Source organism: Patella vulgata, chromosome 8, assembly GCF_932274485.2.
Source record: "Patella vulgata chromosome 8, xgPatVulg1.2, whole genome shotgun sequence".
Lineage (NCBI taxonomy): Eukaryota > Metazoa > Mollusca > Gastropoda > Patellidae > Patella > Patella vulgata.
Window position 1 is genome coordinate 9,780,119 of NC_065886.2, and position 14,679 is coordinate 9,794,797.

Here is a 14,679-nt window from a genome sequence, read left to right on the forward strand (position 1 = left end):
TTGACAAAAGTTTGTTTCAACCCAATTGATCTATCATTTTCAGACTTTGAACTTTTAGCCATGTCTCGTATACATATCAATGAGTTATAATATAACTAGTTATAGTTATCATGAAATATCGGGGGGGGACGAATGGTTACATCTGCGCGCTGTATCATTAGGTCTGTCATTGAGTCAACTGGCGTGGTTTCGAATCCCCGGATGTACTTGACAAGAAGTAGGGTCGCCTGTCCAACCTTATGGTGTTTCTCCGGGTTCTCCAGTTTCCCCCCACTGCTAATTATAGAAATAAATTGAACCATGTGTCAGTCCCGAAATACCTAGTTTGTGTTGAGTGGGCGTTAAATCTGATCGCTCTCTCTCTCTCTCTCTCTCTCTGTATATCAAATGGTTATACAATTAAATATTACCAGTATTAAGTTGACTGGATATTTCTACACCTGAGATATTTTCCAATCAGCTTTTACCTGTTGATGGACATCTGAAAATGAAAACCTTCTGCCCCTGGAGTTTCTAGCGAAGTTACAGTAGTTAAACGATAGCCACACAAAATGCAGCAACACGGCATAAACCAGTTATGTCCAAACTGCAGTTTACCCAAAAGGATAATCCGCACACATCTTTATAACTGAAAGTCCTAAATTGTTGAACATGATTTCAATGCTCCATAACACATTTGAAAACCAATAGGTTTAATCGCCCGCAGTCCTAATGCTTCGGACTAAAAGTAGTACGTAGATTTTATCAACCAATCACATTAAATAAAAGTTTTACGCATTTCCTGGTCAACGCATATGGAGTCAATTGTACAAATCCCACCAGGCATGCTCACCAGGCCTGTTATGTATTCCTTTAATCTACCAGTTTATTAGGCCAATCAACAACTTTATTTTAACTACAGACATCTAAACACCAATTAGCATTCAAGTCTGTCTAGCTATATTGTCTGAGTAAAAAAAAATAATTTTCTTGTACTTGTGGACCCCCGAATTAAGACTTTGTATGGAGTTCAATTTTTAAAAACACAAAATATTTATTGACGGTACACATTACTTGTGTTAATTATATGGGAAAAAACCCCCACACGATTTTATAAATCTACACACGTTTGGGTTAATGCAATGCAAAACAACACAAGTTTGTGTAAAATAATTTTCACACAAGTACTTTTGTTAAGATCCAACACAAGTTTTTTTTTTCAGTGTATCATATGAAGTTAAACCAGTGTTATGATCAAGAACCGATTCAAAGAACCTAAAATAAAGACCCAATACTGTAACATGACCTAACTTGTGTCGAGCGGATATTAAACAAGATTTTTTTATTCCCCTTTCTCTGTGTCTCTCTTAGAATTCGAGCCGACGTGAGTCTATTTCATTCCTAATATACTGTGATCCAAATCGTCACGATTTTGCACTGATGGAATGGATCGTTCTGAAGATTCAGGCCAGGACTTTGGACTTGCCATGGAAGTGTAGTAGCGGCCTCCTGGTGCAAAAATCAACAACGGCAAGCGCACGATGTTATCTACCAATGCCGTCGATAAGATTTGGACTTGTGAGAAATGGATGATTGTCAAATTGGGGCACAACCTTGTCCAGGATCTCCAACTTTTACCAGTGAAAGCCATATGGTAGAGATGTCGCCGAAAGGAACCTGCTCTAGGATATTTCCCTGTACGTACATATGCCATGTTCCTACGGTGTCATGCCCGTGTTTTGTACCATTCGTCATAATCAAGGGAAATAGACTCTCATCCGATCAGTGCATTTTTCGAAATAATACCATGTGCCAATGATGCCGTGCTCGGCACCACGCTTGTCGTGCAACCTTATGGTCACGTGGCAAGGGGGATCATCTGGTTGGTCTTTTGGCGCCATCATCTATTACATAGACATGTATATACCAGAAAGTGGGTGGTCCATTAAGTCAATACCCAGTAATAATGATCAAGGGACAGTAACCAAACTGGCCATGATATCCTAGCATAACCCGTGGCAATAACTTGTCATCCTTTGCGGCAGCCAAAGTCCAATTGTGAAATACGGACCGTGAACACAGCGAATTTAAATCTGCGCCCAATGCAATTTCTTATTTCGTAAATATGTTTTCCTTGAATCGTAGGTCTGTTTTAGGTGTCTGCATGGCGGAAAGAATATGTTCATTTCAGGACATTCGAGTGTTGAGATTTTTTTATATTTGTACATATTTACACATTATTCTTTACTTCCTTATTTCTATCCAAAATTATTGACGTTGCTTACGATCTATTTTCAGATGGTTGGGGACACATAAACAACGGCTGTTGCCATTTCACTGCCTTTAAAATAGAGCATACTCATAACGAGCATCATAACTCCACCAGGATTTGTCTTACACGTTTAACTTCGCGTTAAATAATCATTATGCGTGGTGTGTTAGTTGCTGTTCTTGCTGCTGTCTTTGTTACAACCGTTTCTACTGACCATTTAAACAAAAGAAGGTATTGGAGGAGAAGGCCAGCCTTTAACCTTGAAAGTATAAGTTGTGATACATTTAAAAGAGCGGACCTGTGCAACTGTTGTAAAGGTAATTATACGTAGTACTTAACTCTTGACAGTTTTCTAATAGAACATACCTAGGGACAATTACACCCCGTTTATTGCACGCTTAACCATATTATTATTATTGACAATCTAAAATTAACTTGGCACAATGTATAATATATTAAGGCAGTAGCCTTATGTAGATATTGGCCGGTTGTTTTAAAAAACTGGTTTCGATCTGAGGTGATTTAACATCGATCGGGTGTCTTTTAATTTGAGATATAAATATTTTAACTGTAAATTAACGAGTCGTAAATTTGATTTAGTGGTGTTATCAAGTAGGATTTTCTCTAATTAGGGGATGATAAGGTTGTTATAGTTATTTTCTGGAAAGAAATGAAAATGAAATCAAATGAAATGGGGTTTAACGTCCTACTGTTCTGTTCTGGGCTAATGAATATGGGCATACGCTATGTTATCAGTGCAATTATGACCAGACAGCAGAATTCCTACTTTAAAGGGTTCTTTTAGGTACACAGGGATGTGTATACGTGACCTCAGTTCCTCGTCCCATCCGAGCGACTATACGTTGTCCCTTGCCAGGCCCTCTGTCTTACGCCACTGACAATGGGGAACCACGTCGGAAAATCCAGATGAACTTTCTCGCTTAACGTAGGGGTCGAACATGATGTTCCCTGGTTAGCTACCTACGTCCTACTCACTGAGTCACCTTCTGTGAGATAATGACCATGCCCCTTTAATAGTTAACTTGCTCAAGCAAATACTTTATACATGTCTAAATGTATAGACCTTTTTTCTCTATAGAGTTCAAATCTGAACATGACACAATTATTTGGAATACAAGTTACTTGAAAGATTTAGAAACCTCGTCAAAACGTCGCCACCAGAAATAAATCTTTTAAAGGACAATATTGGTGTCAGTCATTTTAAAATATGTGATAGAGCTCGTTAAATACATCCCAAATATAATTTTAACACAGAGATCATTACTACGATAGCGCGCGTGAAGAAACGGGAAGTGACGTCAAACATGACAAACACGAGTTGTCTTTCTATATAACAGACTGAAGTAACGAGCGGTAACAGACAAACAATCGAATTTCATTTCACTGATAATTCCGTTGAAGTGGAAAAGTTATTATATGGGACGGTGGGAGGGTATCTTACAATTCATAAATAGAATTGGCTGTCACTAGAAAAGGGACGCGAGAAAAATAGAAAAATCCCGTGCATTCCCCCGTTTTTATTCATTCTGTTCTTAATAAAAACATTGTAATGCACGGACTTTTTCTAATTTGTTCGTTATCTTTTATCTACTGACAGCCAATTCTTTTTTTGAATTGTCAGATATCCTCTCATCGTCTCATATAACAACTTTTCATCTTCAACTGAATTATCAGTGAAATGAAATTCGATCGTTTGTCTGTTACCGCTCGTTAATTCAGTCTGTAATATAGAAAGACAACTCGTGTTTGTCATGTTTGACGTCACTTCCCGTTTCTTCACGTGCTTGTTTCTCAGCTATTGTAGCAATGATCTTTGTGTTAAAATTATATTTGGGATGTATTTAACGAGCTCTATCACATATTTTATAATGACTGACACCAATATTGTCCTTTAAGTAACTTGTATTCCATATAATTGCGGCATATGCTATTCTCATTCAGTTACTAAATGCGGCATAAACAATTTGCATAGAAAATGTTTTTGGCCAAATTTAAAAATGTATAGAAAGAAACATTTATCAAAATATTTTAGACTTTTTTCTACATGTCCGGCTATACTCATTTACGCACAGCGTTACCGTCACAAATTACAGTTATTATAGTTTATGCTATAGTTTATGTACAACGTGAGCTACATAAATTACAGTCATTAAAGTTTAAGGTATCTTTAAAACACTAGATTCACATAACTCTTAATGTTATCCGAATTATGTTATTAAACTGGATTCAATTAAGCTAGTTTCAAATTCCATATCAAATAAATTCTAACAAGTTATATCGGAAAACTGTCACTTTAATATCGAGGTGCCACAAGATTCTGCTTCTCTTTCTTCGTTTTATTAGTGCCATATAATGGAGTTTAATCAGCACAACTCATTTTTATTTGTGAATCTTAAAAACAGTTTAAATTCAGATTTAGGTAAACATGATAAATAAATGTTTGCTCACTTTTATTCCTGCAAAAATTGTCGTGCCTTATATTTATGTCTAAATATTATATAAACCTGTTTTATTTTGTTTAGACCCTTGTGAGGATGTTGAATGTCTCAACAATGGAGTATGTGTCAAAGGTATTTGTAATTGTCCCTGTGGCTTCTCGGGATCAGATTGTGGTGGTAAGATTTACTAGTTGCCATTCAACTATATGTATTCCTAGAGAAAGTGATCGCCTGATGGCATTTTAATTACTTATCGGTGTATAGATTTACGTTATTTATCGCGGGGTTGAGTAGGCCTAGAGTGCCACGTTTCGACCTCTAGTTGGCTGACCACCTCTGTCTTGCGGTTATGGTTTCGATCCCTGGTGTGAGCGTGTGTAGCTTGGAGCTATGGGCGCCTCTTCTCAACCTCGTGGATTTACTCCGGATACTCAAGCTTCCTCCCACAGAAAAGATCCCAGCGCGTGCGCTACGATAATAAAAATGAAAATAAGACAAGTTGTCTGCGATATCACCGTCGATGGAAACGGACGTTAAACACTAAGTACAACAACAACGTTATCAATCCCAAATAAAAACTTTTACCCTGTACGCACATTTGTCAGAATGTGTAAGAGTTACTGATCGGAGCGAAAATTTGACATCGTGTATATATACATATACGAAAGATAAAAATAAATATACACTTCTAAACATCAAATAAAAGTAGACATAACACCTACCAATTCATGTTACTGTATACACTTGAAGAATGTACATTAGTTTCATGGGTATTATTTTGATACCATTTTAGTGGATATCTGTGCTGCTGAACCTTGCAAAAATAACGGAACTTGTGTACCAGAGGCTGGTGAAGTTTCATGCAAATGTGCGGATGGATTTACGGGAGAATTTTGCGAGGGTAAGATAACAATTTCAAACATTACTATAATATATATATATATATAATCTATTCTATGCCCGCACTATATATGTTGCCTTGTAATAGACTAGGTTGGATTTACACGTGACTATTGCGAGGGTGAGAGATATTTCAGTACAACTATAATATACAAAAGATGAATTTCAAATACGCCTACTATATAGCACATTAAATGTCTCTAATTTGGTTTTATTTGGAGCAATCAATTAGGTTTTCAACATAACATTAATCACAGCCATTAGCAGCCAAAAAGGAAAAACTTAAGTTTCGTACGAGTTATTTGATAAAATCACTAGGCAAAAACTTAAGTAATAATCTACACTACCAAACATAAAATACATCTATTTGTCCTCCGAAAGAAGACGTCTATTAAAATGGGTTCGTTCGCATGTCTGAACATGTGTCCGCTTTTGAGACACAATAACTGTAATTGAGCTAGAAATGGTGTGGGTTTTTATAAAGTCAATGCTTCAATTAACAGATTCCGCCAAGGTCCAACAGAAAACAAAAAATTGATTGGTTGATGTTTAGAGACAGGATAACTGATTCTCGTGGAGTGTGTGATGAACCTTGTTGCATAGTATTACAACATCAACACCACGACTAAGTTCATTTTCCGCTGTATTCTGAGGATAGATACACAGTTTGATTGCTGGATGCTTTACAGATAAATTTGCAATTAACTGATATGTGACGTCATATGTTTTAATAGTAGACCTTGGCTCAGTTTTCCAGAAAGTTGACGGACGTTCATGGCCCTTTACGTCACTAGTCTCGCAATAATCGACGGCAATGGTCGACAAATGGTAATCCAACTAGCAACTGGCATCCAGTCTGTCTCATTAGCAACCCAACATTTCTTAAGCCAACACCTTGTAATGTGTTCGCTGTAGAGATTTAAGAAATACAAACAGGGAACACAACGATTTTAAAACTCAACTCAATCAATTGATTTATTTTCCAAACACTCTTTTCTTGACGCAAGGCGTCCATGCTTTCCCTGCATCGTAGTGCTGCATCTTCAGCTTTTACTGGTATGTATGTTGGACAGAATACGTCGAAGTTAACATTTCACTTTCGAAAAAGCATTTGGATGTTGCGGTAATATTTTCTCTGTGTATATAATATAATCTATATTACGCCCACATTACACTTGTTTTATTGCTATCATTCACGTTTCACCAAAAGGCAGGAGTATAAATATTATTCTTTAAATGACCGGACTTCTTCGATTTAATACAAATTGTATGGATTCGTATTTTGTTGTCTGTTATTATGTGTTTTTTAAATAGATGTTATTTCGATTATTAATATATTGTTGAAGAATATTGTAATACAACATTTTGATGAAAGATATTTTATTGAAAACTATTTGTGTGTTATTTTAACGAGGATTATTTTGATATAATTCTAGAGGATCTGTGTGCCACTCAACCTTGTAAAAATAATGGAACTTGTGTACCAGAGGGTGGTGAGGTTTCATGTCAATGTGCGGATGGATTTACGGGAGAATTGTGCGAGGGTAAGATAACATTTCAAACATCACTATAATATATATTGGCTATCATTCACATTTCACCAAACGGCAGGGTTATAAATATTACTCTTTAAATGACCGGACTTCTTCGATTTAATACAAATTGTGTGTATTCGTATTTTGATATAATTCTAGAGGATCTGTGTGCCGCTCAACCTTGTAAAAATAATGGAACGTGTGTACCAGAGGATGGTGAGGTTTCATGCCAATGTGCGGATGGATTTACGGGAGAATTGTGCGAGGGTAAGATAACATTTCAAACATCACTATAATATATATATATATATATATATATATTCTATGCCCACATTATATGTGTTGCCTTGTAATAAGCTAGCTGTCGGTTTCGTAAAAACGGCTGAAGCATAAAAATCGTACTTAATATTTCCGTACCTCTATGATTTGTGTAAAATGTAAAATTAAATCAAATTTTCTTGTTTCTGTGTAGTTGACAATGTGTCGGTTTCATACATAAATCGGAACTTAATAAATCATATTGTCAATGCCCGGACCGCTTCAATTTGTGTAAGAAATGTATGCGTCGATCACATTTGGTAGTGAATAACTGTTATCTTTATATGCCAACATTTTAGTGTTGGATATTTTATGCCGTCACGCTGTCTGTCCGTCCGTCCGTCCGTCCGTCAACAATTGGACGCAAAAGATGAAATCGTCTGTGAGGCGTTCCTTATCATATTTTATTAGAGTAGCCCTTTCAATATATTGTTTGATTATATAAATAACTTGGCGAATGTATATAGTATTATTTATATACCTAAATTTGATGTGAAGCATTGTGTTTACAAGAGGACGAAATTCCGAGTTGTACTCCCTTATCTGGGAACCGTGTGACGCAATAATGTCTATAGCTTTTTTTTATATTGATTTTTATCTCAAATTGTGGATCAAGGCAGGGCGAAACCCATCGGTAGTCCACTATCTTCCGAAAACCTTGTTTAATAAATTTGTTTTTAAATTTGACATGAAGCATATTGGTCGTTAGGGGGTGGGTTATTTTCACAGTTGGCGTTAATGAATAGGGTCGTGAAAGGGTGAACCCTATCCATATTCATTCAGAGTTCCTCAAATTACCATTCCATATATAGTTATCCCCCATTGTCGAAAGCCTTGTGAACGTGATGAAGAATTGTTTAAAATTTAGTGTAATGACGCATTCGGTCATAAGTAGATGAACACTATCGGTATTATCTTTTAGAGTTACCCACACTTATACGAAAACACAGTACACGCAATGTAGGCTACAATTTTAACATTTTTTCCAAGATTGTGAAAACGATAGAGATTAGATGTCTTGAAGACAAAAATGATCATTATCAAATTTGGTGAATAACCAAGATTTCCTTTCGGATAAGCTGCTATCGTGTTTTGAAGACAGAGCTGTTGTTTAGGCGTATGTTGCGTTTTGTGGTGTGGATTTGTTTACATTGAATATTTTCACTCTGTAGATATGATATGTCTATCTATTTTGGACCGATACATATTTTACAAGAATCCCAACTACGGGCCCTATCCTTATTGACCATGGGGGGTTGGGTGGCTGAATGGTTATCGTGCGCGCGCGCTGTATCATAAAGTCTGGCGTGGTTTCGAAACCCCGGTTGTACGTGACAAGGAGTAGGGTCGCCTGTCCAACCTCGTGGGTTTTCTCCGGGTCCGCCCACTGCCAAAGACCCCTACGCGCATAGCGAATTATTGAAATAAAATTAAACCATATGTTAATCCCGAAATGACCTAGTTTGTGTCGAGTGGACGTTAAATATGTTATGTTTGAATATGTTATGTAATGAAGCATAAGGTGTGGACTTAAAACAAGTTCACATGCTGACACACTGTGCGACAAATTAGTTTCAGTGTGCCCTCAGATACGCGTGGGCCCTATTCTAGTTTACATCCAAACATACAAAACCTAGACATACAAGAAATTATTCATTATGCCTTTATTGATAGATAATGCGTGTGAGCCGAATCCATGCCAGAATTGTGGACGTTGTATGCCTATTCAAGGTGGGTTCAGTTGTGATTGTTTGCGTCGCACCAGCGGAAGAACGTGTGAAGGTGAGTAGATCAGAATGTAGAACAAATTTTTCGTTTATTTAATAAATGTATTACATCCGTCCCATGTATACGAAGTAATGTGTTTATTTGATATTACATCGCTATCATGTCTTATCAAGCTGTTAGTAACGTAACATAATACTCTTATATATCTATCTTCTCTTGTTTTAGTTATAGACAACATTATAACATCACCTAACTACCCTGATAATTACCCAGACCAAAGCCCTTATACTATGCAATGGGCTATTCCGGGATGTACTGTTAAACGGTTACGTATTACAGTTGATCAAAATTTTGCAATAGAAAGTTTCGATAGAAAATCTGGTACTTCACAATGTGACGCACGCAGTTCTGATTGTAACGATTATCTACAGCTCGAAAATATTTGGTGAGTTACGTAGTATTACGACTATACTTGGGTTGTATACTGGGTATTGTTAGAACCATCAATTTATTTGGACGATAAATCTCACGGGGCAAACATGGTCCACTCAATAGAGAACAACAATAAACAATCCCTCGACAGAAACTAGTTCATTTCGGACTAACTGTTCAATTTTATTTCAATAAGTTGGTTTCGCGTAGGGATCTTTAGCTTTAGGAGGAAACCGGAGGGCCCAAAGAAAACAAACGTGGTTAGACAGGCGACCCACGAATATATGCCAGATCTTGTGATATAAAGCGCACGTGTTAAACCATTCACTCCAACCCCCACCAACCCAACGGGATATTTGATGTGAACCTATAAGCTTGACAGGCCTCAAGATCTAGTTGGCCTTCGGCAATGGTGTATAATATTTTCATAGTATTAACACCCGTCATCATCCCTGTCGGCTTTGCTCAACAGTGGTAAAACACACTTTCATCCTCCTCTTGTCGTGAATATTGAGGGCTAGGAGTGGCCACATAAAAGGAATAGCCGAGAGCATACCTTTATCTAAATCCGGTACTGATAAGCAGGTTTATGATACCAGCAGATGAACTGCAATATCTCTTATTTCAGGTTGTGTGGCAATAGTATTGCTGGGCCGGTTACAACATCTGACGGGTTGACATACGATGTAAAGTTTGGTACAAACGGTAACGGTATCGGGTGCACAGGTTTCAATCTAACCTATGCGTACATTGGTAAGTTAACTCACAAAAAAGCTACATATTGCATATTAGTGTGGTATGACATGTCATCCCGTAGGATTTATATGCTAAAATTGATTTTTTTTTCTTGTTTTGGGTTGATGTTGGACCAAGCTATCCAAAATGTTGGGGTTCAAATTTTCCGCCCCCTTGACCCCTCTGGGAGGGTCATTTTTGACATCGGGACCCCTCTGACCGAGTCCATGGCAATCTTTGCCAACAATGGTTGGATTTTCATAATCTGAAGTTCATCCCGACCCCATCTATGATACACTTAAAGCAAATGGATGGAGTTTCATTGAATTCCGGTGGGGAATACCAATTTCCGGTGTCTCAGCCTACCACTTTTTGTGGATTTTGAAGCATGGTAAAATGATTAATATGGTCACTTTTGGGTGACTGGAATGTTCTGTCATGAGATTCAAGACACTTTGACATTTGTAACAAGTAAACAAGTTTAATATCAAAAACATAAAGAATCTTAACAAGCCAGAAACGAAACAAAAAGATCCTATCTTGGAAATAAATACATCAGTTATTCATCATCCTCGTCCTCCTGACACCCTAATCATATTGGTACGGTCCTTATCAAAACACGTGTAGAAAGATGTATAAGGCAGACCATTTTTAGCAACTGCATCGCCCTATGCAGCCCGTTTTACAACCACATTTTGTGAGTTCAATTACAGCACGATGGGCAGGCAGATCAAGATTCGGCACAGGAACATAAATGCCCTTGTCCAACTGCCAGCCGCTGTTGTTAAATGACAGGAAGGTTCAGGGATCGGGTTAGCTACGACTTGTCGCGTATCGCGATGTACTTTGTTCCTGCGATATGGGGCGACAATGCAGTACGAGTCAGTGGAAGCATCTCTATCTCTCCCAGGGTTTCTGAACTGAACAATTGCCATCTAAGTGCCGTAAGGGTTAATGGAACAGATGAATAATAGACAAATCTCTCCAATTCCTTGACTTGCGAAGGCAAGTCACCCTTCTCCAAACTTCTTGAAACAGATGATAACAGAGTCATCACCATCAAGCTTCATGTATGCACCAGCCCTTGTTTTCTTTGTGATGCCCACAAGTTTACCTCTCCAGTCAGTACCAGAGAAGCTGCGAAGTCCAATCAGACCTTGACACGTATGACTTCCAATGACATACACTCGCTCGATCACATCTATCTCTAGGTCTCTGTGTTTTGCGACCTTCTCGGTTATAAACCTGAGATGACTACGAATACCGAGACGACCCCGGGAGACAAGGTCCATGAGAATTGTGAGGTCATCGGCGTCACGTGACCAAACACGTGCTTCCCGTCAGCAACTCTCAGCTACAGATGCAAGATCTAAGAGTTTCTCAATGATGAGAACCCTGTGTGGTGTAGCCTTTGAAGTATCAAACAGGCTAGGATATGCTGTTGAAGGAGCAAAGGCTCAACCAGTGTCATATGCTAGCCTGGTAGATACAGCACAGGCCACACCACCCAAACTTCTCATCATTTAAGCTATTGCTGTACGTCAGAGTATGAAGAAAACATCAAACATGCAGAAACTTCCTGGCCTAGAAGTGCATTCACCATGCAAATCGATTCAGGAGTCCAAAAAAGTGGTACTGTGTGATGAAATCGATCTGAGTTTGACACCGGGAATTGGTATTTCCAACCAGAAGTCAATAAAAAATACTTCCATTCGCTTGAAGTGTATCATACACGGCGTCGGCATGATGAAGAAAAACACCCAGAATGAACTTCAGATCATGAAAATCCTAAGATTATCGGCTGAAATCAATCCGAGTTTGACACCGGAAATTGATATTTCCTACCGGAAGTCAATGGAAACTACTTCAATTCGCTTTAAGTGTATCATAGATCGGGTCTGCATGATGAAAAAAAAACCAGAATGAACTTCAGATCATGAAAATCCAAAGATTATTGACTGAAATCAATCCGAGTTTTACACCGGAAATTTGTATTCCCCACCACCGGAAGTCAATGAAAACTACTTGCATTCGTTTTAAGTGTATCATAGATGGGGTCGGCATGATGAAAAAAAAACAGAATGAACTTCAGATCATGAAAATCCAAAGATTATTGGCTGAAATCAATCCGAGTTTGACACCGGAAATTGGTATTCCCCACCAACGGAAATCAATGAAAACTACTTCCAATCGCTTTAAGTGTATCATAGATGGGATCGGAATGATGAAAAAACACGATAATAGACTTCAGTTCCTGAAAATCCAACCATTATAGGCGGAGATAGCCATGTTCTCGTTCAGAGGGGTCTCTATTTCAAAAATGACCCTCCCAGAGGGTTTAAGGGGTCGGAAAATTTGAACCCCAACATTTTTGAATAGATTGATCCAACATCAACCCAAAACAACAAAAAAATCAATTTTAGCATACAAATCCTACGGGGGCTGTTTTGATGACATGTCATACCACACTATATATCTTAAAACATTTCTACCTGAATCCAGGAATGTTTATATTTTTCATAAACACTCATTTTCATTTTAATTGCTTTAGTTTTACTGAAGCAATGACTATGTAATATATTAATCAACAATGTTAATGCATAAAGTGGAACGTTATTATTGATACCGTATATAGAATTAGAGGTGACAAATGTATGGGGAGAAAGAAGAATAACGAAATTGAAATTTGGTCCCAAAAAAATACTTAAGAGTGACTCAAACAAATCAAAAACAATCCAGGATTGATCAGATATTAATTGTTTAAACAAGGCCTCTTGAAATGAAAGAATTACCCGTACGCCAACCACTATTCTATTATACATCGTGTTTTGGAATTATCGATCTCTAATCAAGTTCATTTGTCATTTTTATAAAATCTAAAATATATCTGTTGGTATGGACGATAGAATTTATGAATGTTTAACATTGACATACCCGATACTGTCGGTTTCTGGAAAATCCTCGAAAATCCAGGGTCGCGTGTACACATGGAAAGTTCAATGTAAGAGTGAGCCGTTCTCATAGCACACTGGGTGCTGAAAGGTAAGAAATTAAACAAAATTTCATTTCGTTACTGTAAATGGCCTAATTGGAATAAATTGAACTTGGACAATCGATTCTGTGACAGAAGATCCTTGAATCGACAGAAACGAAACAGGATAACAAAAATTAATATATGTTCACGGGTCAGATTTTAATATTCCAGTTTATGGCATAAATCAAAATAATTCTTCTATTTTTAGATTGAATGCCTAAAGTACAGAATGCTGATAAAACATTGTATCCATCAATTTCATTTTTTGTTTCTGCGATTTATTTTCCTTTTCTCCTTTCTATATTACCTATTTTTATTCTGATTGGTTTAATTTTAACTAAATGTGCAAATTATTTAATTGGGTTTGTTGAATTGAACTTATATGTGTGTGTATATTATAAGATTTACTTTTATTAAATTTAACATTAATTGTTTAATATATTTGTTTTATTTCGGTGTATGATTAACTGTGTTTGTTAAATTGACCTTATATGGTTGTGTATTTTATTAGCTTATTCAATTGATCAAAGACGTAAGAATTATTTTCTTTGTTTGGAAGAAGAAATCGAGATTGGTTTAATTTGATGGATAATTTATTAACCTCCGTTTATTAAAATTACCTTAATTGATAAAAGTGATGTACAATCTAATGATCCGGTCTAGAAGTCAAAATACAAAGTAACGACATCAACAAGAGTCGCCACGTGCAAAAACTCCCATGTAATACGAGGTGTACGTGAAAGCGTATCCTACCGTGTGCATACTGCTCTTGTGTAAAATGAAAGACCGAGCATGATTTAATTTAAAGTGTCGCCTATATAAATTATTGAATATGGTTTGCCGAATTTATCCTGTTTATTTGATATAAATGTGTACTTTTTTATCGTGTCTTTTCTCCTGGGGTTTCTTGAATAAATTATCTGAATTGGTCATCGTATCATTGTTTACAATTGGAGCCTGCAAAGTGTGGAGCACCAAAACATATTGTCGGCAGTTGTCGAATGAGAACAGAGAGATAGAGAGAGGAATGGGGTTTAACGTCCATTCGACACAAACTAGGTCATTTCGGGATTAACATATGGTTCAATTTTATTTCAATACTTCGCTTGCGAGTAGGGGTCTTTAGCAGTGGGGGGAAACCGGAGGACCCTGAGAAAGGAGAAAACCCACGAGGTTGGACAGGCGACCCTAATCCTAGTCACGTACAACTGGGGAATCGAAACCACTCCAGTTGACACAATGACAGATCTTATGATACAGCGCGCACGTGCTAACCATTCGACCATC

General features: G+C 37.3%; 1 protein-coding gene across 3 annotated transcripts; it reads left to right on the forward strand.

Annotated features, from left to right (window-relative positions):
• Positions 1-2,338: 2,338 nt before the first annotated feature.
• Positions 2,339-14,322, forward strand: LOC126831004 (adhesive plaque matrix protein 2). Of its 3 annotated transcripts, XM_050561624.2 has the most exons (9): positions 2,339-2,568; positions 4,795-4,887; positions 5,504-5,611; positions 7,047-7,154; positions 7,305-7,412; positions 9,138-9,245; positions 9,417-9,636; positions 10,252-10,376; positions 13,601-14,322. In XM_050561624.2, the coding sequence occupies exons 1-9, from the start codon at positions 2,406-2,408 to the stop codon at positions 13,603-13,605; spliced, it is 1,038 nt and encodes a 345-aa protein (XP_050417581.1). In that variant the 5' UTR covers positions 2,339-2,405; the 3' UTR covers positions 13,606-14,322. The 3 variants fall into 3 exon arrangements, with proteins under 3 accessions (XP_050417581.1, XP_050417583.1, XP_050417584.1); XM_050561626.2 differs by lacking the exon at positions 7,305-7,412; XM_050561627.2 differs by lacking the exon at positions 7,047-7,154.
• The last annotated feature ends 357 nt before the right edge of the window (positions 14,323-14,679 follow it).

Bases quoted from the DNA above. Each gene is read 5' to 3' on its own strand.
- LOC126831004 (XM_050561624.2), top strand. From the start codon at position 2,406: ATGCGTGGTGTGTTAGTTGCTGTTCTTGCTGCTGTCTTTGTTACAACC. The intron at 4,888-5,503 runs GTAAGATTTACT...ATACCATTTTAG, and splicing joins CTCGGGATCAGATTGTGGTG to TGGATATCTGTGCTGCTGAA. The intron at 7,413-9,137 runs GTAAGATAACAT...CTTTATTGATAG, and splicing joins TACGGGAGAATTGTGCGAGG to ATAATGCGTGTGAGCCGAAT.